General features: G+C 53.7%; 3 protein-coding genes across 3 annotated transcripts; 2 read left to right on the top strand and 1 right to left on the bottom strand.

The window, feature by feature from the left end:
• The first annotated feature begins 1,795 nt into the window (after positions 1–1,795).
• On the top strand, positions 1,796–2,743 carry LOC142403255 (olfactory receptor 14C36-like). The gene has a single exon (XM_075489463.1). The coding sequence runs from the start codon at positions 1,808–1,810 to the stop codon at positions 2,741–2,743; it is 936 nt and encodes a 311-aa protein (XP_075345578.1). The 5' UTR covers positions 1,796–1,807.
• Positions 2,744–11,460: 8,717 nt separating this feature from the next.
• Positions 11,461–12,051, bottom strand: LOC142403254 (olfactory receptor 14J1-like). The gene has a single exon (XM_075489462.1). It carries the CDS (start codon positions 12,049–12,051, stop codon positions 11,461–11,463), a length of 591 nt encoding a protein of 196 aa, XP_075345577.1.
• A 9,772-nt stretch (positions 12,052–21,823) lies between these two features.
• Positions 21,824–22,735, top strand: LOC142403249 (olfactory receptor 14J1-like). The gene has a single exon (XM_075489456.1). The coding sequence runs from the start codon at positions 21,824–21,826 to the stop codon at positions 22,733–22,735; it is 912 nt and encodes a 303-aa protein (XP_075345571.1).
• Positions 22,736–27,096: the final 4,361 nt, after the last annotated feature.

The raw sequence follows: 27,096 nt of genomic DNA, 5'->3' as shown, positions 1-27,096 counted from the left end.
CTGAGGGCACTGCCTGCAGGCACTGAGGGCAGATAAGAGAAGTGAAAGGAGGTTAAATGCAGTCTGGGGTGGGAGGAGAGGTGAGAGCACGCTATCGGAGAAATCTTCACGGCCCTTGACACGGTAAGTCTCTGGCTGCAGGGCAATGCAGATGAGTCCCTGGAAGTGTCTCCAAGACCTGGCATTTGCCACGGCTGATAGGACCTGTCAGGATGGCTCTCCTCACTTTTCTGGTGTGGAGGAGGAAGAGGCCATGCTCCAGAGCAGGGCTTGCCTGCTGCACCATCAGCAGGACAGGGCAAGACAGGTCCCTTCTCCCGGGGATGGCTGCAGGGCTGTGAAGCCGGGTGTGCAGCCAGGGCTGCCCAGGGCTGTCCTTCCAAGAGGGGTCCCTGCACCCCAGCATGCTGTGTGCTGGGGCAAGGACTCTGCCGCCTGCCAGGGTGAGCTCTCAGCCTGCCCAGGGAACTCCCCACGGCTGTGCAGGGAGAAGCTCTTGGTGGCAGGAGCGACCCCCGGCAGAGTAGGGCAGGGCACGGCAAGATCCTTCTGCTCTCAAGAGGGTGCTGCCTGGGTCAGTGCTTCTCACAGCTTCAGCTCTGCCTCATGACATTTCAAGGGGACTTCTCAAGAAGCACATCAAGTTAGAGGGTCCTGGAAAGACAAGGACCTCTCCTCACTCTTTGGTTGTCTGGGTTCTGCACTGGAGATTGAAATTCTTGTTTCTACTCAGGAGTACTCTTTGAGACTCCTACTCACTTGCACTGAGAGACGAGTAAGTCTGGGAGAAGCACCTCAAAGCACTTTACCCGGCTGCCTCCAGCCAACTCAGCAACACCTTCCCCTTTCCAGCCACATCAGGTTTCCTGTGATCTGGTCTTTAGTCCCTGCACACACAGAGATGCCCCTGGGCAGTGCCCTGCCCCTGCGAGGTGTTTGCAGGCAGAGGTGAGCGCACGGCAAGTGGGATGGGGTTTGTGAGCACTGAGAGGGAGCTGAGCTGGGGACAGGGAGATGGCTCCTGGCAGGAACAGCTCCAAACAGCAGAGACACGGGCAGGCAGTGAGAGGGAGCTGCTGCCAGAAACACTGGGGAGGGGGATGTGGGCACCTCCCTGCTGTCCCTGCAGCACAGACACCTTCCCCTGAGCAACTCCTCCCGGGTCTCCTTTCCCAGCCTAAGCAGAGCCTCTGCCCTCAGGCCCATGGGGTCTCGGGCATCCTTGCCCCTGCAGCAGCCAGAGCCCAGAGAAGGACAAACCCCTGATTTCCATCTGTCTTTGCGTGTCCCTCCTCCCTTGGCAGGAGCACTGTGGCATTTCACTGCCATCCCCTCCTGCCTGTGCTGCCCTTGTTCTCACTGCTGGATTTGCTGAGTCAGTGCAGGGGGTGGGGGTCGGGGGTGGCAGGTTCAGGTTCTCTTCAGATGCCGACCCTTTGGGTCCAGCTCTGCAGATGTGTCTGTGGGAGCAAAGTGCCCAGGGCTCCTCCAGGCACCTTCAGGACATTCAGCTGTTTCCCTGGGGTGTCCTGCTGGGCTGCAGGGTGCCCTCCAGAAGGGCACAGCTCTCCCGTAGTATCTCTGTGCTACCTGGGCTCCCCATGGAGAAGACACCCATGGAGAATGGTCCCCTCAGCCAGCAATACCCAAACCTCAAGTGAGGGAGCCGCAGAAAGCTGTTTCTGAAAAGAGGTAGTCTGAGTGTGGGGTGCTATGAGACATGCAATATATTTTGCTTGGAGAAGTCTGGCCTAACTCAGTACTGCCTTTTCCTTCTTCAACAGATAACCATACCCAGAGGAAGCAAATGTGCAACCACAGCTCCATCACCCAGTTCCTCCTCCTGGCATTTGGAGACACACGGGAGCTGCAGCTCTTGCACTTCTGGCTCTTCCTGGGCATCTACCTGGCTGCCCTCCTGGGCAACGGCCTCATCATCACCGCCATAGCCTGCGACCACTGCCTCCACACCCCCATGTACTTCTTCCTCCTCAACCTCTCTATCCTTGACATGGGCTCCATCTCCACCACTGTCCCCAAATCCATGGCCAATTCCCTGTGGGACACCAGGGCCATCTCCTACTCTGGATGTGCTGCACAGGTCTTCTTTGTACTCTTCTTGTTTGGTGCAGAGTATTCCCTTCTCACTGTCATGGCCTATGACCGCCACGTTGCCATCTGCAAACCCCTGCACTACGGGACCCTCCTGGGCAGCAGAGCTTGTGTCCACATGGCAGCAGCTGCCTGGGGCAGTGGGTTTCTCAATGCTGTGCTGCACACGGCCAATACATTTTCCATACCCCTCTGCCAAGGCAATGCCCTTGACCAGTTCTTCTGTGAAATCCCCCAGATCCTCAAGCTCTCCTGCTCACACTCCTACCTCAGCGAGGTTGGGATTCTAGTGTTTTCTGGCTGTTTAGGATTTGGGTGTTTTGTATTCATTGTGCTGTCCTATGTGCAGATCTTCAGGGCCGTGCTGAGGATCCCCTCTGAGCAGGGATGGCACAAAGCCTTTTCCACGTGCCTCCCTCACGTGGTTGTTGTCTCCCTGTTCATCAGCACTAGCATATTTGCCTACTTGAAGCCCCCCTCCATCTCCTCCCCATCCCTGGATCTGGTGGTGGCAGTTCTATACTCCGTGGTGCCTCCAGCATTGAACCCCCTCATCTACAGCTTGAGGAACAGGGAGCTCAAAGAAGCAGTGAAGAAACTGATTCCATGTGTTCACCTTCAGCAGCACTAAGCTGCCCATCTCTCCTCACAGACTATTCTTAGCTTTTTCCAGGACAAGGTTGTGCTTTATTTGTTTTTCATCTGGGATGATCATGTTCATACAGGAATGTTTGTATTCACTCCACATCTCCAGAAGCATGATCCTACTGTGCCAAATAATGCAGAGGCTTTTGCTAAATGTGTCATCAGAGTGTCAGAGCTGGCTTCCTGAGGAGAATCTCTGTAATATATGGTATCTCCCCATGGCAGCTCCTGAAGGCTGGGCTCTTCTTCCTGCTGAAGTCTTGACTAGGCTCCAGGAACTGCACTCACCATGGCCTGTTGCTGAGCTTGGTTCTCAGTGGGCTCACACGGAGAGGGCACTGGGAGACATTTTGGGGAGGGAGGGCTGGACTCAGCTCTCATTTGCGTGTCCCTAGTGCCACTGCAGATGGCGAATGCGCTTCAAATTCCCTGCCCAGGGCTCTCCCACATGCAGCAGAGCTGAATGGTAGCTGCCTATCTTTCTGCAGGGGAAACTGGAGTCCCCAGGACAGAAGAGGGCATCTACAAGTAAATGATGAGCCTGGGGGTGGCCATCCCAAAAGAAGGGACCATCCAAGGTGGAGTCACCCAGGCAAAGTGATATATATAAGTATCCACAAGCAAATAAGGGCTCTGCGATCCCAGGGGTGGCTGTGGGGACACAACAAGATCAGCAAAAGGAGACTGGAGAGTGATTCACATCTCCTTCAGTCAAAGCCTAAAGGTGGTTCAATGTGTACACTGGAAAACATCCTGAGTCATGAGAAATGCTCTGAGCTCCTTCCACAGCTTTAGACCCCTGGCAAGGAGCTCAGTGGCACTGCTGCACACCCAGCTGCAGCCGCTTCCCTCCCTGACCAGCACAGCCAGTGTGGAGTCACTCCATGGTCCCACAGCCCACTTGCTCTGCAGAGCATCACTGCCAGCTTGGGGCCCTGTGAGGAGCATGGAGAAGGGGCTGGGAGCACCAGGCCAGCTCAGAGGAGGGATAGGGAGAGATCAGACAGGAGCTCTCCAGGGCTGGAAATTTCCTCTGAGAGAAAAATGCTGGTGTTCAGCTACTCCAAGATAATACCCAGTGTTCAGCTATCCTAAAGCATGCTCACGATGCAGAGCCAGAAGTCCTTGCTGTCCTGGTGCTCCACCAGGCCTGGGAAGTGGCTGGAGGAGGATTGGTGTCCACCACTTGCCATCTCTTAGTGCCATTGTCCCCGTGAGGGTGGAATGAGGGGGAAGCTGGGACCCTGTGTCAGGGCCTGCATTGAAGGCAGCATTGACCCAGAAGCCACATCACTTTGCTGTGGTTTTTCAGTACCTGTGCCCAGCATGTGTACCTGAGACAACCTTCCCCACCCCGTCTATCAGCCCTTACCTCTAAATTCACCCCCAGATAAGCCAGTACTCCCAGCAGCTCCTCTGCAGCCAGCACAGCTCTCCATGGTCAGAACAGGACTCACTGCTGCTCATGGGCTCAGGGGTCTCTTGGGAGCTGCAGCCACTGGCACTGCCTGCTGGCAGCTCCCAGACTGAGGGCTGAGCTTTGGTGCCCTGCAACACAGCTCCTGCTGGGCTTGTGCTGCTGGTCACAACCCTCTGGCCCTGGTTATTCAGTCAGATCTCAGTCCACCTCACTTTCCCCTTATCTAACCTATACTTCATCAGCACGTCCAGGAGGATGTTAGAGGAGACAGGCTGACAGCTCCCAAGATCTTCCTTCTTGCCCCTCTTGGAGACAGGAGTGACAATGGCTTCCTTCCACTCCTCAGGAACCCCTCCCAGTAACCATGACCGCCGCAGGTGCAGATCTTGGTGGGAGTAGCAAATATTCAAACGAGAGCTTTGAAGGCCGAAGTGGAGCAGGGTTCCATGTGAACAGCAGTTGAGAGAGAATCGAGAATCGAGTTAAAAGAGAATCGAGAGTGGCCTCGCAGTGACATTGGCCAGCTCCCTCATCGCTCGTGGGTGCATCCCCTCAGTTCCCATAGGCTCAGCTATGTTCACTTTGTTTAAATGTTCCCTAACCTGAGACTCCTGCATCAAGGGTAAGTCTCCCTTACTCCACATTTCCCTATGGTCTCAGGGCCCTGTGGTGCCTGAAGGCTGGTCCTAGCAGGAAAGAATGAGGTGAGGAAGACATTGACTCTCTGGGGATTTTCCATAAGCTGGACCATATACCATGTACATTTTCCTTAGACTTCCTTTTGCTTGTTATGTAGGTGTAGAAACTGTTTTTGCCAGATTCAGCTCGAGGTGGGCTTTGGCTTTCTTAACCCCATCTCACCATGCTTGGGAAGTTATTATCCATGTCCTCCAGAAGCCTGGTGGTTGAATTCCAAGACCAGGAGGACCAGGGTGTGCGAACATGCGGCTTCCAGTGGCCTGAAGAAGGGCTCATCTCCTTCTTCCTGATCAAGCAGTCAACAACAGACACCCACTGAAAGGTCACCCATGTTGGTCTGCCTGCTAATCCTCACTCACAAGCTCTCGACAGGCTCCTCATCTATCCCAAGGCAGAGCTCCAGGCTTTCCCACTGCAATTTCATTTAACTGATATAAGGAGACTTATCATCCTCATGGTAATGGTAATCTCCTCTCTCTCTTTATTAGCCGTCATGTCCTTTCATTCCTATTGCTGTGATCATGTTAGAGGCACCACAAGCCAGGTGAGCCATCTGCACACACATAATAACCTCTGTCACAGTGGAACTTCACTCCAAATGGACCTCGAGAAACTCTGGGCTTTGACCAACAGAAACCTCAAGAAGTTTTCCAAAGAGAAGGGATCTTCTCCTTCTGACCTTCTGATGTTCTACATCAGGGGGCAGAACCAAACTGTTGTACTGCTTTTTGGCTAGGATGGAATTAATTCTCATCCTAGTAGCCTGTATACTGCTGTGGTTTCAATTTGTGACCAAAACAGTGCTGATAACACAGCGATATTTTAGTTACTGCTGAACGGAGCTTGCACAGCATCAAGGCCTTTTCTGCTTCTCATGCTGCTCCACCAGCAAGTAGGCTGGGGGTGCACAAGAAGTTGGGAGGGGACAGAGCTGACCCCAACTGACCAAAGGGATATTCCATACCATAGGATGTCACGAGTGAGTGAGCGGCTGTGTGGGACTGAGCTGTCTACCAGGGTTAAACCACAACACCCGTCCATCAAGGCAGGCTCAGACATGACTGGTTGAGGAGCAACCTCAAGGAGAAGGGTTTGGGCATTACTAGGAATGCCATAGCAGGCAGTGGTGCTACACAGGAATATGGCCATGAGCACATTGGGCTGCACTGGGAGGAGTGTGGCCACGTAGGCAAGGGGAGGTATTGTCCATCTTGACTCAACACTGCTGTGGCCACATCTGCAGTAGTGTGCCCCAGTGTGGGGCTCCCCATTCTGGAGGAAGGGGGAGGACCTCTTACTTGGCCAGAGAAATTCTGCCACGATAGGCTTAGGGGTCGTGTGTGGAGAGTCTGAGAGACCTGGGCTTCTTTAGCCTGGTGAAGTGGAGGCTGAGGGAAGAATAGTGGTAGCTCGGGGACAGCTTGAAAATTGCTTTCAGAGATGATGGCAGTTGTTTTGGTAGCGGGAAAGAGCATGAGGAAGGAAAAGCACCAGAAGCTGCAGCTTTGGAGGTCCAGAGTGCACCTCACGATAAAGAACTGTCATTCTGAATGTAGTGCTGTGGTGCAAACCATCACCCAGAGGGAGTCTCGATCAGCCCATGGCTTTGTGTTTCAAGGAAGAGCTGGCGAGCATGGAGAGACAGCAGCACAGGTAGGGACATACTGGGGTGAGAAGAAGGTGGGGAAGCACGCTGGGTGTCTGCAGCCTGCAGGGAAACAGGCAGAGGCATGGGACAGTGTAGGAAGGCGTGTGGTGCAGATGGCCAAGGGCGCTGACAAGGCTGAAAGGCCCTGACAGAACCAAGGTCTTTGTCCCCTTGGCTATGGCTGATGTCCCTGCCACAAAGGCCTAAGAGGAGACACATCGTCCTCATGGTAATGGGGTCTCATTGCCTCCTCGCACCCACCCCGGGGAGCCTGGGAGGTGTCGTACCGTTGTCCTTCACTTGGCATTGCACTCCCCACATCCCAAGGAAGAGCCCTGAGTCACACCGGAGGGACTGGATCTCCCTTCCCAGGGGCTGGGGGTCAGGGCATGGCCATCCTCCTTCATCCAACAAGCCAAGGGTTTTCTCAGCATCAGCACTGCCTGCACTTTGCCTTTGCCTGCCTGTCATCATGGCCTCCAATTACCTGCTCTAACGAGTCCCTTGGGAGGCTTTGTCAGTAATGGCCCTCAGAGGGGCCCATTAATGCTTCAAGGTACTTTGGGCTTTGCTTCTGACTTTGACTTCTTGAGAGGTTTCTTCAGTCTCTTCTCAGTACCTGAAGTTCATGGACTCAGCACCAAACACGCCATGGGGCTCATTAAAATACAGAAAGCCCTAATGAGCCATGTCTCTTCCCATAACTTTCTTCAAGTCCTCAAGACTTGTACACCTAATTGGAGAGGTTTCAGTTAGGTAGTAAATGATGAAGATTTTAAGGAAGATTTCATAAAGGAGGATTTTTTATTTGAAGGATATTTTCTATCCTGTTTCAGTTTATAGAAGAAGTGATAGCAGCATTCTACAATGGTTATTGATCCACAGGGTCTTCTGAAGGCATCTGGACAGGCAGGAGAAGCAGTCCCTTGAGGTCTGACACTGTAAGGACAACCTTACTCCTCACTTCCCCCACCCCACGACTTCCCTCATCAGCCACCTGGGACTTGCATCACTTTTCCTCACATCAGACTTCTCCACTGAGGGCTGCAGCTGGATGGTACAGCTCCTTTGCACCAGCTCCCGCCTGCTTTCCTTAGAGAACTGGCTGCACACAGGCACAGAAAGCTTTCTCTTCATTGCCAGGAAACAAAAATTAAACATGATACAATTTAATAAAGTTTAAAAATGTCTCCTATGCTGTATGCCAAGTCTAAGCAGCATCTAACGTGGCCCACCTTTCACAAGGGATTTCCGTACAAGAACAGTTTGAGACAGAGACATAAGAAAGGATAGATATAAACACAATTAAGATGTTGACTAAAGAGTTACTTAGAATTCTGAAAGATGGGGCAACTTTCTAAGTCCCTGAAGCTCAGAGCAGAAACCAGACAGTTGAGAGGCATCTGAAGTACCAAAGAGCAAGCAGAGGAGGAAATCTGAGAGCAATGGGAAGGGCATATGTCCACATAGTCTACTGAAAAGATGTCCTTAGGCATGGCTATTTAGTTAGGTGAGGTGGAAACACCTGAAGGACGAGGCGATGAAATAATTGACAGAGGAGTGGTAATACATGTACAGGGGAAGATCAATAGTTCTTCTCCTGCCATTAGCACACTCCCAGGAAATTCCCATTCTGTCATGGTGGGAAAACATTGCCATTTCTTGAAAGTACTGAAATGATTCAGTTCAAGAAAATGAGCTGGTATGTTATTTTAAATGTAAACAAACAAAAACATTTGTGCACCTTTCTAGGCAGCTGGTCTGGCATTGGCGTCTATCAGAGAGGACCTGTGGCTGAGCAGAGCACCTTGCAAACTGCAGGTGGAGGCTGGGCAGGGCTTCCCGGGGCATCTCCACTGGCACCAGGTGTCTGTGTCCCTGTACCTGAAGGCATTTGTGTCCTACATCCATTCCCACTTCTGGACAACACTTTCCTTTTCGAAAAAAGGAAATCCCCCTAAAGACTGAAATAAAGCTGAAAAGGGTTTTGACACATTTCTTGGCTTTGGCTCTTTCTCTTCAGTTCTCCTTACTTTCATTTCCATTGACGTTAACTGACATCTCACAGGGATTACAACAAGATCATTTTCTGTCTTGCAGAGAGTCCATGCCCCCAAACCCTTCCCTGCCCAGGGCTCCTCAGTCTTTTCCCAGAGCAAGTCACACTGAGGTGTCGACCTCTCTTCACTGCTTGAGATGTTTTATTTTAGATGGTCACTGACAGCACAGGAGGATTCACACCCCATAAACATCTGCTCTGCTCCGGTTAGAAAAAGGGCCCAACAGCATCATAGGATCACAAGAGAGCTGAGGTTGGAAGGGACCTCAGGAAGTCTGCAGTGCAACCTCTCAGGACCAGGGTCAGACCAAGTTGTTAAAGGCTTGATTCAGTCTGAGTTGGAAACCCCCCAAGGACAGAGACTGCACAACCTCTCTGGGTGACCTGTTCCAGACCTTGCCTGAGCTCATGGGGAAAAAAGTTTTGCTTATGCCCTGGCTACACCTGTCCTCGTCACCTTCCTCGCATTCCATTTTGTTGTCCCACCATGCGCCATGGTGAAGAGCCTGGCTCTGTATTCTCCATGACCTCCTCGCAGGTACTGGCAGGCTGGGGTGAGGCTCCCCCAGCCTTCCCTTCTCTGGGCTGGACAAGCCCAGCTCCCTCAGCCTCTCCTCACAGGCAAAGTGCTCCAGTCCCTGGCTGTCATGAGGGCCCTTTGCTAAACCCACTCCAGCTTGCCAGTATCTTTCCTGAATAGGGGATCTGAAATGTAGATGGAACATTCCAGAGAATCCCTTCCCTTGATCTCCTGGCCATGCTCCTGGTCATACAGCCCAGGTTCCTGCTGGCCTCCCTTGCTGCCAGGGCACACGGCTGCCTCCTGTCCAGCTCCCTGCCCACCAAGACCTTTCCCACAGGGCTGCTCCCAGCCAGGCAGCCCCCAGCCTGTGCCATCACCACGGTGAGTCCCCTGCAGGGGCAGAAACTGCCATTTGTCCTCACCCTCTCCATTCAGCAGCAGCCCTGCATTTCCCTTGTTCAGCCTTGGTCTCTAACACAGCCATTAAAGCTCTTCTTTTCGCTCCTGATTTTCTTGCCGTCACCAACTCCAGGTGAGCTTTGCCTTTCCCAAACTCATACCTGCACAGCAAGGGCAATGTACATAAATTCCTTGTCTGTACCTGTCCTTGCTGTCATCCCCTTGGCAGCTGCTCCGTGGCCCCTGTCTGTGCCCTGTCCTGGGACGTCCCAGCCCCACTGCCCCACACATGGTCCCACAGCCCCAATGTGCAGGCACAGCACAGGACAGGGTGCATTCAGGGTGGGGAACGGTCCCTCTGACATGATGCCCACAGCAGTCCTTGGGGCTTTGTCACCCCTCTTAGGGTGAAGGCCTCTTATGGCCTTCCTCTTAGGCAGCCTCTCCAAGCTCCAGCAGAGGCCATGTCAGCTGTGGGGCTTCACAGACAGCCATGCTCCAGGGCCTGCCAGGGTCTGGGCCAGGAGAGAGACCGGGCAGGGCTGGGCATTCCCCTGATACAGGCACTGAGCCCAGCAGGAGGATGGAGATGACCTCACAGGAAAACTCACCCATAAACCTGAGGTGAGCAGCCAGTGCTGGAAATGGCTGGTGAGAGAGGCTGGGGGGTGACGACTGCCCTGGGTCACCTTCCTGGTCTGTCCATGCCACCAAGGGCATAGACCAGCCCCCTCTCGCCTGTGCTTTCATGTCCTGGACCCATTCCATGAGCCCGGGCTCTGTACTACAAACCCAATGGAGGGTGTCCTCAATCTGCATGGGCACACAGCTCAGCTAACTTTGGCATTTTCTGGGCACTTTCCAGCCCAGCCCAGCCCCTCCTCGGATCTCCCCATCTCCCCTGCCCTCTCGCCAGCACAGCACAGCACAGCACAGCAGCCCAGGCTGGGCTGGCCCCATGGCAGTGCCCACCGCAGGGTGCTACAGAGCTCTGAGCACCCACAGCACAGCCCCAGCCCCTCTGAAGGGCACAGCAGCTCCTGGGGGGCAGAGGAGGGTCAGCCTCCCCATACGCCACAGGGTTGTGGCATGAGGAGACAAAGGCCAGTGTCTCCCTGTGTACCCTGGTCCTATCCCCAAGAGATCCCTGTTGCCAACTGCTGGCAGCCCCTCTGTGCCAGGCCCTCTCCCCAGCACAAGGATCCTGCCCTGGGACTCCTCTGGCTGCTCCTGCTGCCCCAGTGACAGAGCAGCCTGTCCCAAGCTGCTGCATGCAGAAATAAGTTTCTCTGTGTCATCCATTTCCCCCTGGGACTAGAGAGTTGTGCCTTTGCTCTTCTGCAGGGATCATCCATGCCTCTAGAGAGCCTTTCCCCAGGGGACTGTGTCTGTGCTGGCCTGATCGCATGCTTCTGCCCCTTCCCATGCTCCCTGCAGGGCCCCAAGCTGGTGGTGCTGCTCTGCAGAGCCAGCAGACTGTGGTGCATGAGAGCCACGGGCAGACAGTCCCAGGAAGATCCCTGATGACCATCACCATCTCCAGGGGCACCGGCACCCACAAGTGAAAGCTCAGTCCAGGTCTCCTTCCCTAATTCATCACCCCAAGCCCTCCTCCCCTCAGCCCATGGAGAACCCAAGCACTGCAGCATGGTCTCATGGGGGCAATTTCTTCATTTTATTCCTGATCTCAACTCTGGAAGAAGAGCTCAACCTCCAGACAGCAGCACAGAGGAAACCCCCTTGTATTACAGAGATGTGACATGGGAGGCCAGCTGTGCCACCGCGCCAGACACATGTGCAAAGACCTCTGGTTCAGACAGAGCGGGTTCATGCCTCTGGAGAAGTGGAAGGAACACAGAGAGTTACAGAGAAGCAGAATTATCACAGAGACATTCCCAAAGCACAGGAGGTTCCCCACATACATTGGAAATCACTTGTGAATAAACATGGGCAGCTTATTGCTTCTGAAAGACTACGAGATGAATCACCTTCTTCAGTGCATCTTTGAGATCCTGGTTCCTCATGCTGTAGATGAAGGGGTTCACTGCTGGAGGAACCACTGAGTACAGAACAGCAACCAGCAGATCCAGGGATGGAGAGGAGATGAAGGGGGGCTTCAGGTAGGCAAATGTGCCAGTGCTGATAAAGAGGGAGACCACAGCCAGGTGAGGGAGGCACGTGGAAAAGGCTTTGTGCCGTCCCTGCTCAGAGGGGATCCTCAGCACAGCCCTGAAGATCTGCACATAGGACAGCATGATGAAAATAAAACATCCCAACACTAAACAGGCACTAACCACAATAAGCCCAACTTCCCTGAGGTAGGAGTGTGAGCAGGAGAGCTTGAGGATCTGGGGGATTTCACAGAAGAACTGGTCCAGGGCATTGCCTTGGCAGAGGGGTATGGAAAATGTATTGGCAGTGTGAAGGAGAGAATTGAGAAACCCACTGCCCCAGGCAGCTGCTGCCATGTGGACACAAGCTCTGCTGCCCCGGAGGATCCCGTAGTGCAGGGGTTTGCAGATGGCAACGTAGCGGTCATAGGCCATGACAGTGAGAAGACAACACTCTGCTACTATCAATAAGGTAAACAAAAAGAGCTGGGCAGCACATCCCAAGTAGGAGATGGTCCTGGTGTCCCACAGGGAATTGGCCATGGACTTGGGGAAAGTGGTAGAGATGGAGCCCAGGTCAATGAGGGAGAGGTTGAGGAGGAAGAAGTACAGGGGGTTGTGGAGGCGGTGGTCGCAGGCTACAGCGGTGATGATGAGGCCGTTGCCCAGGAGGGCAGTCAGGTAGATGCCCAGGAAGAGCCAGAAGTGCAAGAGCTGCAGCTCCCGTGTGTCTGCAAATGCCAGGAGGAGGAACTGGGTGATGGAGCTGATATTGGATGGTTGCTGACTCTGGGCATGGGTTTCTGTCCTTAGAGGAAGAGTCAATGAAGAGTTAGGGGAGACTTCTCTGAGGAAAATCAAAGCCTTTCTTCTAGACCTGCACCCTTATACACCCTTCCCCCCACACAATTACTTCTCTAGGAGACCTTTTTTAGCTCTGTGCCTGGAGCTCTGGGTGGTGCTGGTGAGCGTTCCCTGAGGAGAAGGGCCTCTGCCCACTGGCTGCTAAGGAGTCAGCCCTGCTCTGCAGCAGGGAGTTCATGGGACCAGTGTGGGCAGGGGCCAGACCTGGTGTTCAGCTTTGTCAGATGAAACTGCTCCTAATGCAGAAGGGCCTGTAAGCACCTGCACTACAAGTGCTAAGGAACCAGGATGGCAGAAGGCACCTTGAGAGGTTTTAGGTGCAGAGTGAGGGAGCTGGTCTGTCCCTCCGTCTTGTTCTGAGCTGCCCTGGGCTTGCACCTTCATGAGATGGAGGGCAATGAGACTCTTACCTTAACCTGAAAAAAAACCAGACACTGCTGAGAGCAGAGGGATCCACCACAGACCACGCAATGTCTCACCCTTTCTCAAGGTCTCAGCACCCCACTTCTATCCAAGGACACACAGGGCTCATTTCACCAACCCAGCAGCATTTCCTCGGTTGTAGTATCTCTGCACTTCTCCATGGGGCTTTCAGACAAAACAGAGGTGCTCTGCACAGGTCTGCATCCTGGAGGGCAGCTCACAGCTTGGAGGGACACCCCAGGGAGATAGCCAATTGTCCTCCTAGTGCTGGCATCTCAGAAAGAGAAAATGGACTCTTTCCCAAGCCCCACAGGCTGCTTTGCCCACAGCCCCACAGGTGAGAGGGAAGCTGGGACATCTGTTCCCATGGACACACCGGCATGAAGGGACCCACAAGATCAGTGTGGGACTCTGCAGCTGAAACTCCCATCCCCAGAGAGTCTGACAGCAAGAACAAGAGAAATTTAAAAGAGAGAAGTGGAGAAACCAGGCAAAGTCCAGTGAGGGTCTGGCCGAGAGAGGCCAGGGGAGAGGCAGCCGGGCACTCAGGGCAGCGTTACCCGTACCCAGCTGTGCACAACACCTCCCAGACTGTGATAATGCCGGACAGTTGCCCTCAGCCCCATTACTGGTCAGTGGGAAATGGGCCCGTGGCAGGAGGGATGGATGCCCTTCGCCTCTTCTGCTGGTCTGCTGGACACAGAGGTGCCTCCCAGCCTAGACCCCATGGCCATGAGGGCTGAGGGCTGTGCTGGGTGGGAGAGGAGAGATGAAGGATGTTGCTCGGGGAAGGCATCTGCAGTGCAGGGCTGGGCGGGAGGTGCCCATATCTCCCCTGCCACAGGCTTTCCATAAGCAGTTCCCTCCCTTCCTGCCCATCTCTGCTGCCTGCAGCTGTCCCAGCTGGGAGCTGTTTCTCTGGCCCCATGTCTCTTCCCTGCCAGTGCTCACAGAGCCCAGCCCAGCCCCTGTGTGCCCGGCTCTGCCCTGCAGCCACGCTGTGTGTGCAGGGGCTACAGAAGAGGTCATACAAACCCTGAGGAACCTGGAAAGGTGCTGCTGGTGCTACCTGTAGACTGGCAGGGGATGAAGGCACTTGCTGAGGCTCCTAGTAAACCTCAGGGTGACACTTTACAAGTCTCATCCCCTTCTCTAAGCTGCACGGCTGTGTTTCCATCCAACCCAGGTGAGCCAGAGCAAAGTGGAAGCACAGATTCAGGAAAGCACAGACTCAAGCAGGAAACCCCTGCCATGACCATAATCATGAAAAGTCCCCTCAGAAATGCTCTGGGCATGATCTGGAGCTGTGAGCAGCCCTGACCCACGCAGCAGAAGGACCCTGCCCTGCCAGGGGTCCCTCCTTCCACCCACAGCTTCTCCCCACAGCGCTGTGGGGAGCTCCCCGGGCGGGCTGAGTGCTGACCCTGGCAGGCGGCTGAATCCCTGCCTGCCCCAGCACGCAGCACCCTGGGGTGCAGGGACCTGGCTCTGAAGGACAGCCCTGGGCACCCCTGCCTGCACACCCAGCTTCACAACCCTGCGGTCCTTCCTGGAAGAAGGCAGCCATCATGTCTTCTGCCTATGACAGCAGGGAATCCACATGACCATGTCCTCCTCCTCAACAGCAGAGAAACTGTGAGAGCTCTCCTGAAAGATCCCAGAGGCTATGGGATGTGCCAGCTTTTGGAGATCTCGCCAGGAACTGCAGATGCATTGCCCTGCAGCCACAGACTTACCGTGTCGAGGGCTGTGAAGATTTCTCCCCCAGTGAGCTGTCAGCTCCCTCCCAGCCCAGACTGCCTCTAACCCTTCTCTGCCTTGCTCGTCTGCCCTCAGTGCCTGCAGGCAGTGCCCTCAGCCCTGCTGCCCTTTGCAGAGGAGCTGCTCCTGGGCAGAGCTGTCTCTCTGCAGCGCTGCCCGCTTGCCAGGAGCTCCCTCCATGCCAGGAGCCCAGCCCAGCTCAGCAGCAGAGGACCAGCCCAAGGCAGCACTTTCTCTGCTCCCCCCTCCCCTCCACTCCCGGCTCCCTCGAGGTGTCCCGGGGTCTCCAGGGCTGACAGCTCCTGAAAGGCAGCAGGGTCACTCCTGGGGAGCACAGCTGGAAGCAGACTGAAGTCATCACTGCCTGTCCCTCTCTAAACACTAGACGGGCTGAGTCCTGCAGCGGGAATTGCTCTGCCAGGGAGTGCGGATCTGCAGGAGGTGTCAATGTTCCCCTCTGGAAACCCCTGTTCCTGTCCCATTGTCAGGCAGGGCACGTAGGCAGTGACGGGCAGGGCATCCTTTCCACCTGAGCAGGGCAGGGATTGAGCCAAGTCCAGGTAGGCATCTCAGCTCTCATCAGTATTCCTGGAGGCCGGAGGGGGATTGGGCTTCTCCAGTACACCCCACAGACCCACAGGAGGTGGGATTCCTCTTGCCTCAGCTCAGCTGCACAAAATCCCTGTGAGCTCCTTCTCTAAGCTGCCATGTCAATAGTGGAGACAGAGGCCAGGAGTGAGCTTGTCCAATGCAAACACCTGGTGGCATTTGAGGTGCCAGAGGTGGTTCAGGACATGTGCAGGAGACTGCAAGCTCTAGTGGAGCAATTCTGAGAGACAGGGCAGCATCTGGGCACCTTGTCTTGGAGGCTATTGGGGAATCCCTTTGGCCAACTGAAATGATAGAAGATGATCACACTTAGGACAACCAAACCTGTACCTGCTGAGGATGTTTAGGGCAACCGATAGAGGTATTCACCCAACAAAATGAAGTCATGTGCCACAGGGGGAGCTCAGTCTGCCTGTCTCTTCTCCATCAGTTGTATTTCCTGCATCTCCACTAAGCGGAACCGAAGGTTTACCATGGACATCCCTACATTGCCTACCCTGTTGCAGGGCAGCTGCTCAACCTAATGGCCAAATGCAGGCCTGTAGGGCTCCCTCAGATGCCAACGCTGCCCAGCACAACTGGAGGGTGCAGCTGGCTGGGCAGTGCAGGACCTACAGCACAGCTATCCCCATTCAGGGCTGGTCCATAACAGACAACCCAGGGCATCTCAGGTACATTTGGTGCGTGTCAGCAAGAGACTGAATGCCACCACTGCAGTGAGACAAGGTCTGTCCCATGTCTGTCCAGCAGCCGCAGGCAGTGCATCAATACGAGGCACGTCACAGCAGGGTCTCCGCTCGTGTGCCAACACGTCCAAATGCTGCTGATTCTTCTTACCCCCATCCTTTATTCACCCCCTTGATGATGCAACCCAGGAACAGGTGAATGATTTTCACAGTGTGCCTGGACAACAGGATGTCCATAGCAAAGGACGTTTTCAGCAGCAACTTGTCCTTCCTGGAGATCAGCTTCACCTCTACCACAGGCCCTCCAGGCTGCAGAGACACTGCAGACAGCAAAGTCCTCTCCTGCCAGGACTGCACAGTCCAAACATGGTTCTCTCTGCAACTGGGGAGCACAGGGTGTGCGCTCTTCATGGGCACATCATTTCATCCTTACATTGCCATCTGCCATCCACTCCAGCATGCCTCTGCTCTCAAGGAAAGGCTTTGCTTGCACAGGATCTTGGGCACCAGATCTGTGATAAGGCTGAGGCTGGCCCTGGTGGCACCAAGCTGAGGTGCTGCAGCCCAAATGTGCACCAATGGCCTCAGCCTGGAGCACAGACAGGAGGGACTGGAGCCCCGTGTGCTGTCACAGAGCTGTGACATTGATATAATACCTGCTGAGGTGTGGTGGGACAGGTCAGAGACCTTGAGGTGCTGCAATGGATGGATAGAGGCTCTTCAGAAAAGACAGGTGGGGAAGATCAGGAGGGGGAGGCCCTCAGTGTGAGGGAGCTGCCTGGGTGTATGGAGGTCCTCTATGGGATGGGCAGCAGATTGGGTGAGCTTTTGTGGGGGAGGGTCACAGGAGAGACCAGGCAGGGAGACATGCTGGTGGGAAATAAGTACCTGGAGTCAGGTGAGGAAGAGGACAAAGTCTTATTGAAGCAATTTGAGGAAGGCCAGTTCAAAGACCCCACACCACCCTTAGGGACTTTAATTGCCCTGACCTCATGGGAAGGGGAAACTGCAGGGTGCAAAGAATCCCAGAGGTTTCTGCAGGTTCCTGGGGCCAGCTTCTTAGCACAGCTGCCATGTGTGCCCACATAGGTGATGCTCACCTGGATCTGGTAATTTCTGTAATGGTGCCCTCCCACCAAAGGGTGGGGTATCACCAACCCCAGGGTCAAGCTGGCTGTGACTTTGTGGATCTGAAACCTGAAATCCTCCAAAAACGGAGATCACAGAGAGTCTCTTCATTTCCTACAGCATCATTCAGGCTGGAAGGGACCTTGGGATGTATCTCGACCAACCTCCTGCTACAAGCAGTTTTAGTCTCTCCTCCGAAAAGCTCTCCCCATCCCATGCTAGCCGACTTGCCGTTGCCATGCAAATCGCGCCTCATCTCTCCACAGTGTTTGAGGCATTAACTCTTTCAGTCTCTCACACATACTCCCCACGGGGCCCTGAGCTGGCGGTGCTGCTCTGTAGAGCGAGGGGGCTGTGGTGCCCTGGGGCCATGGGGTGACCCTGCAGTGGCCATGCTGGCAATGGTGAAAAGCAGACCCAGCCAGACAGGGATCGCTGCTGCTGAGCCCCTTTCCATCTCCCACTTCCCAGCTGGCCTATGGCCAAGGAAGGTGCTTAGGAGGATCATGAGACATTTCCATATGACGTTTCCTCAGCCACCTCCAGTGTCTCCTAAAGAGCCTGTACATCACAGTACCCAAAGCTGTGCTACCTGTCCCACCACGTCAGCACAGTGGTTCCCTCAGAAGCTCTGTCATGGACTAAGGGGCTCCCGATCCTCCTGGCTGTGTCCCAGGCTGAGGGCATTGGTGCACATTTGGGTTGCAGCAGCTCAGCAAAGTCTTCTCGTGTACAAAACTGGAACCAAGCACCCAGGACCCCACGTATGCAAAGGCTTTGCTTCAGAGCAAAGACATGCTGGGAAGGATGGCAGGTGGCAACGTAAGGATGAAATGAGATGCTCGTGAAGACAACAATCCCTGCAGTCCCCAAGGCCAGAGGAAAACAGGCCTGGGCCATGCCAGCCTTGCAAGAGAGCAGTTTGCTGCCTGAGGGGACTCTGCAGCACCTTGTGCCAATCTCCAGGAACACAAGGGACCCCTGAGAAAGTCCCTGGGTGAGGTAAGGCTGCAATCCGGCCAGACTGTGGACATCAGTGGTGTGGGGTTTTCTTCATATGGTCACGGGGAGAGGTGGGTAGAGGACAGGGGAGAAGAGAACTGTCAGGGGTTGAGAGTATAGGGCCATGAGTGGAGACCCTGGTGTGATGTGCCTCCCAATCTTGCAGCAGCCCTGGGTGTAGACGAGATGGACCTTGCCTCCTTGCCGGGGTGTTGGCATTCCGGTGCTAGTAAAAAGGCACCGGACCCCTTTGGGAGGCCCTGGTGTGTCTGCCCAGCCCCCACTCCAGTGGGACATGGCTTTCCTGGAGGTCCTGTGCCATATTTGCCAGCCACATGCAGTTGCGCTGGGCACCCCAGGCACCTGGCATGGCACCAGAGGCCTTTCTTATGCCCTTAGAAAGAGCCTTGCAATGATATCGGTGCCTGCAATGCAGGGACGTGTCCGTGCCTGAGTTTTGTAGTAAGCTGAGCTCTAGTGAGTGCAGTGGAGGGAGCCCAGAGAGAGCCCTGACCCTCCTTCTGCTGCACTCCTCCTTTTGGCCAGCTGGAAGGCCAGCAGCTGCCATGGACATGTGAGTCTAAGAGACGTTCAGATGCCCTACCCATTGGGTGTAACCTGAGGTGACCAAGGGACCCTCCCTCCCAGCCCCCCAGCTCATGCTCAGGCAGCTGGGGGTGTCCCATGGATGCTCCATCAGCGCTTGCAGACACAGCCACAAGTCCTGGACCACCCCTGGCACCTCAGATGCCACCAGGTGTTTGTGTGTGAGCAGCTGACTGCCACCCTCCATCCCCATGGATCACCGAGGGAGCTCAGGGCAGGGGCTGCTCTGCAGGCACCTATTTTGTGCACGCTGAGCTGAAGCAAGAGGAATCTCAGCTCCTGTGGGGTGCATGGGGAAGAGCTGAACCCCACTGCAGTCTCTGGGCTACTCACCAGAGAGGAAATACCTGATGGACTCAGCTGAACCCCTGCCCTGCACGGTGGGGAAATGATCCCTGCCTGTCACTGCCACGGTGTCCTGCCTGGCAAGGGGACAGGGATAGGGGTCAAGGGAGACAAATATTGAAACTCTTTGTAGACCCCCACGGCGTGTTAGGGCAAATCCCACTTCTAAACTCTGTCTCTGCAGTGTTCAGAGAGGGACAGTCAGTGATTGCTTCAGTTAGCGTCTGCCTACGCTCCCCAGGAGAGACCCTGCTGCCCTTCAGGAGACGTCAGCCCTTGGAGCCCCAGGGACACGTGGAGAGAGCCCAGAGGGGGCAGAGAAAGTGCTGCCTTGGGCTGGTCCTCTGCTGCTGAGCTGGGCTGGGCTCCTGGCATGGAGGGAGCTCCTGGCAAGCGGGCAGCGCTGCAGAGAGACAGCTCTGCCCAGGAGCAGCTCCTCTGCAAAGGGCAGCAGGGCTGAGGGCACTGCCTGCAGGCAGCGAGGGGAGAGCAGTGAGGCAGAGAGAGGTTAAAGGCAGCCTGGGCTTGGAGGATGCTGAGAGCTCACTGGGGGAGAAATCTTCACAGCCCTTGACAGTGTAAGTCTGTGGCTACAGGGCAATGCAGCTGCAGTTGCTGGAGGGATCTCCTAAAGCTGGCACATCCCACAGCCCATGGGATCTGTAAGTACAATTCTCACAGTTTATCTAGTGCAGAGGATAAGGACGTCTTCTGGAGCAGGGCTTCCTTGCTGCACCGTCAGAGGGACAGGGCATGATGTGTCTCTGGGTGCAGTGCAATGCAGAGGCTTCCTGGAGCAGTCTCCTAAAGCAGGCATAGCCCATGTCTAAGAAGATCTGCCAGGAAGGCTCTCGAGGCTCCTTCGGTGTTGAGGAGGACATGCTTCAGAGCAGGGCTTCCGTGCCGCACCGTCAGAGGGACAGGGCATGACCGCTGCCTTCTCCCAGGAACAACCGCAGGGGTGTGAAGCCGGGTGTGCAGGCAGGGGTGCCCAGGGCTGTCCTTCCGAGCAGGGTCCCTGTGCCCCTGGGTGCTGTGTGCCACGGCAGGGAGTCTGCTGCCTGCCAGGGTCAGCACTCAGCCTGCCCGGGGAGCTCCCCATGGCTCTGCAGGGAGAGGCTGTGGGTGGAAGGAGCCACCCCCATCAGGGCAGGGTCCTTCTGCCGTCCAAAGGGTGCTGCATGGGTCAGGGCTGCTCACAGCTCCACATCACCCCAGGACATTTCCCAGGGGACTTTTCAAGAAGCGTATCAAGGCAGGGGCTACCTTGTGTAAAGGTGTTTCCAGTTTCCTGCTGTGCTGGTGGTGCTGGTGAGGAATAGTGATAGTTCTTTCAGATTTGGACGAATGACCGAGACTCCTACAGCGTTACAGTGAGTTATCAATAGGTTCTCCAGGAACCTGATAAAGTCTCTTCACCATTGCTTTGCCTACAGAAGGCACCAATGTCACCTTTATGGTGTCTTCAGGATTCATCTGATGTGCTCCTTAGGACTTGCCAACACACAGATGGCCCTGACCAGTGCCCTGCTGCCAGGAGGAGTCTGCAACGCAGAGCTGAAGCACCCAGTGCGTGGGATGGGCTCTGTGAGCACTGGCAGGGAGGAGACATGGGGACAGAGAAACGGCTCCTGGCAGGGACAGCTCCAGGCAGCAGAGACAAGGGCAGGGACTGAGAGGAAAGTGCTGACAGCAAAAGCTGAGGGGGATCTGATGCCTCTTCCCCAGTCAAGGCCCCCTGGGCTCTTCTCCCACCCAGCAGAGCCTCTGCCCTCAAGGTCAGGGCTTCCAGGGCAGGAGTTGCCTCCTCTGCAGCAGAGGAGACTCTCCCGAGTGCCTGTCTGTCCGTCCTGGCCCTGCTTCCCTTGGCACAAGCACTGGGGCATTTCTCTTGGTTTCCCCACCCCTCCCTGGTGCTGCTGCTCTTGTTTTCAGGCTCTCTGGGAAAGGGGGTTTCAGCTGCAGCTCAGCAGCTGATCCTGCAGGTCCTGCCATGCTCATGTTTCCGTGGGTGCAAGGCGGCTCTGTGGGGCACTGGGCAAAGCAGTCCATGGCATGGGGATAAGGCTGACTGTCCGTTGAGGACACCCCATTTTTAGGGCATCCAGAAGAGCACAGCTCTTCCCTGGGGAGGGGAGGGTGGAGATCATCTGCCCTTTCAGGCTGGATTCAGCTGATCCCAGCAGAATCCAATTTCCTTTCAGGGGAACATCTGAGTGTGATCACCATCCAGACCAAAGAGGTGTGAGCCAAGGACAGCTGGGAGCAAGACTGATGGACAGACCAGCTCTCCTCCATCTGCACTGAGGGTCTGTCCTTCTGCCTCTCAGGACTCTCAGTGTAGACTTGTGGTGTAGCAGAAATGCCAAGGATTTCTGCCTTCAGAAAACACTCCCCAGATGTGAGAGGGGCAACAGGAGCAAAATAAACAAAACAAAAGCCCTGCACCTTGCTTCTGCAGTTGGGTGAATTGGGAAGGAGAATGCTGAAAAGCTCTTTGAAACCATGAGTAAATTGACCCTGAGATCACTCCTGGTTCCTGTTTAGCTGTGGCTGCACAGCAGGACTGATTCCTCCACAGAAGAGTCCCGTGCTCCCCACTACACCCCAACCCAGCACAGACCAGAGCTCAAGCCAGGGAGCTGCACGAAGGCCTTCCTGGAAAGACAGAGGCCACGAGGGCTGTTTCTCTGAGACATGGAATAGGTTTTCCTCAGAGACGTCTCTCCTCACTTGTCACTGCCTTTTCCTCCTTGACCAGGCCCTTTGCACAAACTAAGCAGATGTCCAACAGCAGCTCCATCACCCAGTTCCTCCTCCTGGCATTTGCAGACACACGGGAGCTGCAGCTCTTGCACTTCTGGCTCTTCCTGGGCATGTACCTGGCTGCCCTCCTGGGCAATGGCCTCATCATCACTGCTGTAGCCTGTGACCACCGCCTCCACACCCCCATGTACTTCTTCCTCCTCAACCTCTCTGTTCTTGACCTGGGCTCCATCTCCACCACTGTTCCCAAATCCATGGCCAATTCCCTGTGGGACACCAGGGATATCTCCTATGCAGGATGTGTTGTACAAGTCTTTTTCTTCCTCTTCTTTATCACAGCAGAGTATTCTCTCCTCACAGTAATGGCCTACGATCGTTACCTGGCCATCTGCAAACCCCTGCACTACGGGACCCTCCTGGGCAGCAGAGCTTGTCTCAAAATGGCAGCAGCTGCCTGGGGCAGTGGGTTTCTCCATGCTGTGCTGCACACAGCCAATACATTTTCCATACCCCTCTGCCAAGTCAATGCCCTGGACCAGTTCTTCTGTGAAATCCCCCAGGTCCTCAAGTTCTCCTGCTCACACTCCTACATCAGGGAAGTTGGGCTGCTTGTGCTTAGCATTTTTCTTTATTTTGGATGCTTTGTTTTCATTGTGCTGTCCTACGTGCAGATCTTCAGGGCCGTGCTGAGGATCCCCTCTGAGCAGGGACGGCACAAAGCCTTCTCCACGTGCCTCCCTCACCTGGCTGTGGTGTCCTTGTTTCTCAGCACTGGCACATTTGCCTACGTGAAGCCCCCCTCCATCTCCTCTCCATCACTGGATGTGGTGGTGGCAATCCTATATGCGGTAGTTCCTCCAACAGTGAACCCTCTCATCTACAGCATGAGGAACAAGGACCTCAAGGATGCTCTGTGGAATCTATTTTAATACATCCTACTTCAGCATCAATAAGATGCCCATCATCTTCATAGCATTCCCAGGGTATCTCAGGAAATGCCAAAACTTTGTGCTTTGGTTTGGTTTGGTTTTTTCTGTCATTCTTTCATTCTTCTTTTGTTTATAAATTTGATGATATCATTTCCCTTTATGTAATACTATTTTTGCCCGTCTGTTCTTTTGGTTTTTTTCTTTTTTGACCCACAGCCTCTTATACACATGGAGGCAGGCTACCTGTGAGGAACACAATAAAGAAACCAGCAGAAAAGTATTTGCCTCAGCTCCCATCACTTATATCTTGTGTAGACATGGACAGCAGCAGGACCTGGTCTTTCCCGTGCTGGTGTCTCCTCACTTCCACCCTGTGCTGCTGTGCCCTTGCATTTGTGTAAGCCCTAAGGTCTCATGTAACTTGTGACAGTCCTGTTGCCTCCACAGTGGCATGCCTGTGGCTGCAGGAGGAGCAGGCCATGTGAGCCACTGTGTCAGAGCTGGCTTCCCTGCCAGCACCACCGTCACCAAAGGGGCTCCTCAGGACAGGGCCAGACGACCGGGTGCCTCTTCCAAAGCTGGTGTCAGGAATACACCCAAGGAGCTGCTCCCAAAAAAGGCCTCTTGCTCTTCTGGGGTTTCCGACAGATTCAGGGGGACAAGCTAAGAGTCCCACCGTGATATATTAGGGACTGAGGGTTGGATGGAGAGCTCCCTTCTTGGTTGCACATGGCTGAGAAGACAGCAACTGGTCTTTGACTTATCTGCCTGGCACTGTCACACCTCTGGTGGGGATGATGGCAGATGCTGGCCTGGAGAGAAATCAGGAACTGCCAGGAGGTGTCAGGGAAACTCCACGGACAGCGTATGAGTCTGGGTGGGCAGTGAGTGGCTCCTCATAAAATGTGTAATGTCATAAGGTAGGTTCTTCCAGAGGAAAAGGTGAACCTGAGGAGCCCGTGGGCTACTGAGGACTCTGCAACGCCAGGAGAGGCTGTGAGGAGCCAGCAGGCAAAGGGACATGAGAGTGGAGAGTGGTTCAGGACACCGTGACGGATGCACCCACTCTGAATTAGTGAACAGTACTTTGCTTCAAGCATCACCGACAAGTGGCCCTGACTGAAATCAGTCCTGCTGTGCAAACTGTGAGAGCTGTGCTAGGCCATATCTTCTCAGCCACTAAGGAGTCTCGGCCACGTCTTATCAGGAGCGAAGAGTACCAGCCCGAGCTGGGAGCAGACAGAAGTAAAACTGCTACAGCTGCCCTCCTGCACAGACAGCAAAGGAGGGTTTGACTACGAGTCCATCCCTGTGTGCTATAAATATTTGTAGCCTCCCCGAGCCCATTGAGCTCTCCGGTACGGCAACAGGTTGCATGGCGATGATCTGCCCTTTGAGCAGGGACACTTCTCAAGGGTACTCCTCAAGGCTGAGAGACCCCTTACCTGGTACCTGATATCTATAACGAGGCAGGTGACATTTTACATTAGGCCTAAACGTATATTGTATACTAGCAACATTTATTTATATATCCAGCTATAGCTTAAATATTAGAATTGTAGTCAGTAGCACAGTGTTTGACTACTGTCTAAATCATTGTCTAAATCATTGTCTAAATCATTGTCTAATCACCATCTAAATTATCATCTAAATTATCATGTCAATCATTGTCAAATCATTGTCAAATCACTGTTTAAGTACTGTTCAATTACTATTCAATTATTGCTTAATCACCATTTGATTATCATTTAATTTTCATTCAATCATCAATTCATTGTCATTTGATCATCATTTAATAATTAATAAAACATTTTAGTAAACCCCACAGCAATGACTTCTCTTAATAATTCACCTGCGACAAAAACTGGTGTAGTCTGCAGTGTGGCGGACTCAGTCCTTGAATAATTATGGAGGACAAATTTAACCCTTCACCAAAATTTGTGGATGATTGGGTGCATGAAAAGCGGGAAAACTGGAATAGGATGGAGAAACAATTAAACCTTGCAGCAGGGAAAAGGAAAGATGGTAAAGAGAAGGGAATAATATGCGAAAAATTGATAACGTGTTTGGGAGCTGCGTATCAGTGTAAGGAATGTAAAGATCAGGAAATGGGAGTGTTACAAGGTGAGGGTGAACAAAGAAAGCGACCAAAAATGCTGTTATCTCTGCAGATAGGTCAATTGTAGAAACAACTGGGGGAGGAAAAAGAAAAACTCAGGAAGGTAGAGGATAAACCCGAATTCATGATATTTCAGGCCCCCCAACACACCAGATCCTCTAAAAATTTGTAAGCTAATTGTGTCCCCCCAGAAGATTGGGATGGAGATATTTGGGAGAACTCCAACCAAGAACTTAGGGATGAGAGTGAATGAGATGAATCAGAATTTAAGGTAGCCCCTATTATTAAAACTGAGGTATCTGCTGGACCTCAAGGGGGCAACCAGAGAAATAGCACAAGGACCATTCCATGGGACCCCCTTCAATTGGCCAATCTGCATGAAAAATATGGGCAGAAGCCTGGCGAGAGCGAGACTGAATATCTGTGGTGTGCCTCCTTAACCGGAGGAGAGCATATGATGTTAGAGCAAGGCAAAGCGGATGGCTTTGGGGGACCAGGAGTGTTCTTGAACGAGGGAGCAGCCCCTAACGCTGAGCCACACTCTGTTACACACTGAGTAGCTTATTGGGCAGGGGCACAGAGCCTTGGGATAGAGGGCAGCCACTGCTATGCCAATACGATCATGAAGCGAGCTTTCTACTGCCGTTACAAAAGCAGCCTGCCTGCAGGCTGTGAACGACAGGGGTGCACATGGTAATTACCCTCTCTCTGCCCGTGTAGACCCCCAAGCCATGAGACCCCTGCTAAGGGGAGCCCTGCTGCCTGACAATCGTACCTCATTGCAAAGAGGGATGAAATAAGACAAAACATACAACATCACGCTCAGGAGGGTCAGGGCAGCCAAGCCCAGCTTTGACCCATCCCGACCTGGGCAGACTTAGTGCACAGCACTGTAAATCATCGTCGAGAAATGGGGAGGGATGAACCGACACCAGCAGGACAATCCCAAGCTGATGCAGACAGCAGAGTATGTAAGTACGTACTCCGGCAAGTAAGACAGGCTCCCCAGAACCCCAGACACTTGCCCCGATCTCATGAACCCCCTGATGGAAGCTCATCAATGGGATAACACAGATGGCTCTCTTATCTATGTCCCAAAGATTACTAGTAGAAGTAGAAAGATTACTAGTAGAAAGATTACTAGGGCTGTCAATGATTACTAGTAACATTTTCAATATATATGGGAGATAAAATGTTAATAATTTCAAGTTTGGATGCCCAAAGAAATAATGTTAAGGCTGCCCAAGAAAGGGTTAAATAACAGGATTTACAGGCCAAAGTGAAATGTTCCCCATAGCTAAAGTAAACTTGTGATTGCCAGGGGAGAAAAGGACATCAAGGCACCAGTTAGCAGTAGTTTCAGGGAAGGAAAATGGTTTGGGCTTTGAGGTATGACAAGGACGAGTTTGGAAAGGACTGGACAGTGGTGTTTGGTCTTGTGGCTGCCGGGAGTGTCCTTGGTTAGCGGAGTGAAAATGAGCAGCTCCCCATGGGTGTCAGTGAACTGGCAGAGTTCACTGCTGTGAGCTGCCCCCACGCTGCCTGACTCAACAATAACCCATGTCCCTCACTCTCCTCTCTCTGCCGCTGCTGGGATGGGTATTGTGGAGGTCACAGCTGACCTAGAAAAAAGACACATTACCTCCCGAACGCTCTCCCCATGTAATTCCCCAGTGTGACCAGTTAAAAAGCAGATGGGAGATGGTGCCTAACTACAGACTACAGAAAGTCAAATGCAAACACCCCTCCTCCTACAGCTGCCGTCCCACACACGGCTACATTAAGTGCCACCTTCCAAGCTGCCACTCACCCCCAGATGGTGGTAGGAGATGTAAAAGATATGTTCTTTATGGTGCCGCTGCAGGAGGAGGAGAACACAAAACTTGCTTCTACCTGGCATGGGATAGAATTTACTTTTAATTGTAAAGTACAAATAAACTGGTACACAAGTAACTTGATCTCCTTCCACAACAAGGTGACGCACTTAGTGGATGAGGGAAAGGCTGTGCATGTTCTATGCCTTTGACAATGTTTCCCACAGCATTCTCCTGGAGAAACTTGCTGCTCATGCCTTTGACGAGCATAAGCTTCTCTCAGTAAACAACCTGGCGGGATGGCCGGGCCCAAAGAGTTGTGGTGACTGGAGTTAAATCCAGTTGGCGGCCGGTCACAAGTGCTGTTCCCCAAGGCTCAGTACTGGGGCCAGTTTTCTTTAATACCTTTATCAATGGTCTAGATGAGG

The sequence above is a fragment of the Mycteria americana genome, unplaced genomic scaffold, assembly GCF_035582795.1.
Source record: "Mycteria americana isolate JAX WOST 10 ecotype Jacksonville Zoo and Gardens unplaced genomic scaffold, USCA_MyAme_1.0 Scaffold_148, whole genome shotgun sequence".
In the NCBI taxonomy this organism is placed as follows: Eukaryota; Metazoa; Chordata; class Aves; order Ciconiiformes; family Ciconiidae; genus Mycteria; species Mycteria americana.
The sequence above is the reverse complement of the archived record's forward strand: the minus strand, read 5'-3'. Positions and strand labels throughout refer to the sequence as shown.

Coding starts and splice junctions, on each gene's coding strand:
- LOC142403255 (XM_075489463.1), top strand. CDS start 1,808: ATGTGCAACCACAGCTCCATCACCCAGTTCCTCCTCCTGGCATTTGGA.
- LOC142403254 (XM_075489462.1), bottom strand. CDS start 12,051: ATGGCCTATGACCGCTACGTTGCCATCTGCAAACCCCTGCACTACGGG.
- LOC142403249 (XM_075489456.1), top strand. CDS start 21,824: ATGTCCAACAGCAGCTCCATCACCCAGTTCCTCCTCCTGGCATTTGCA.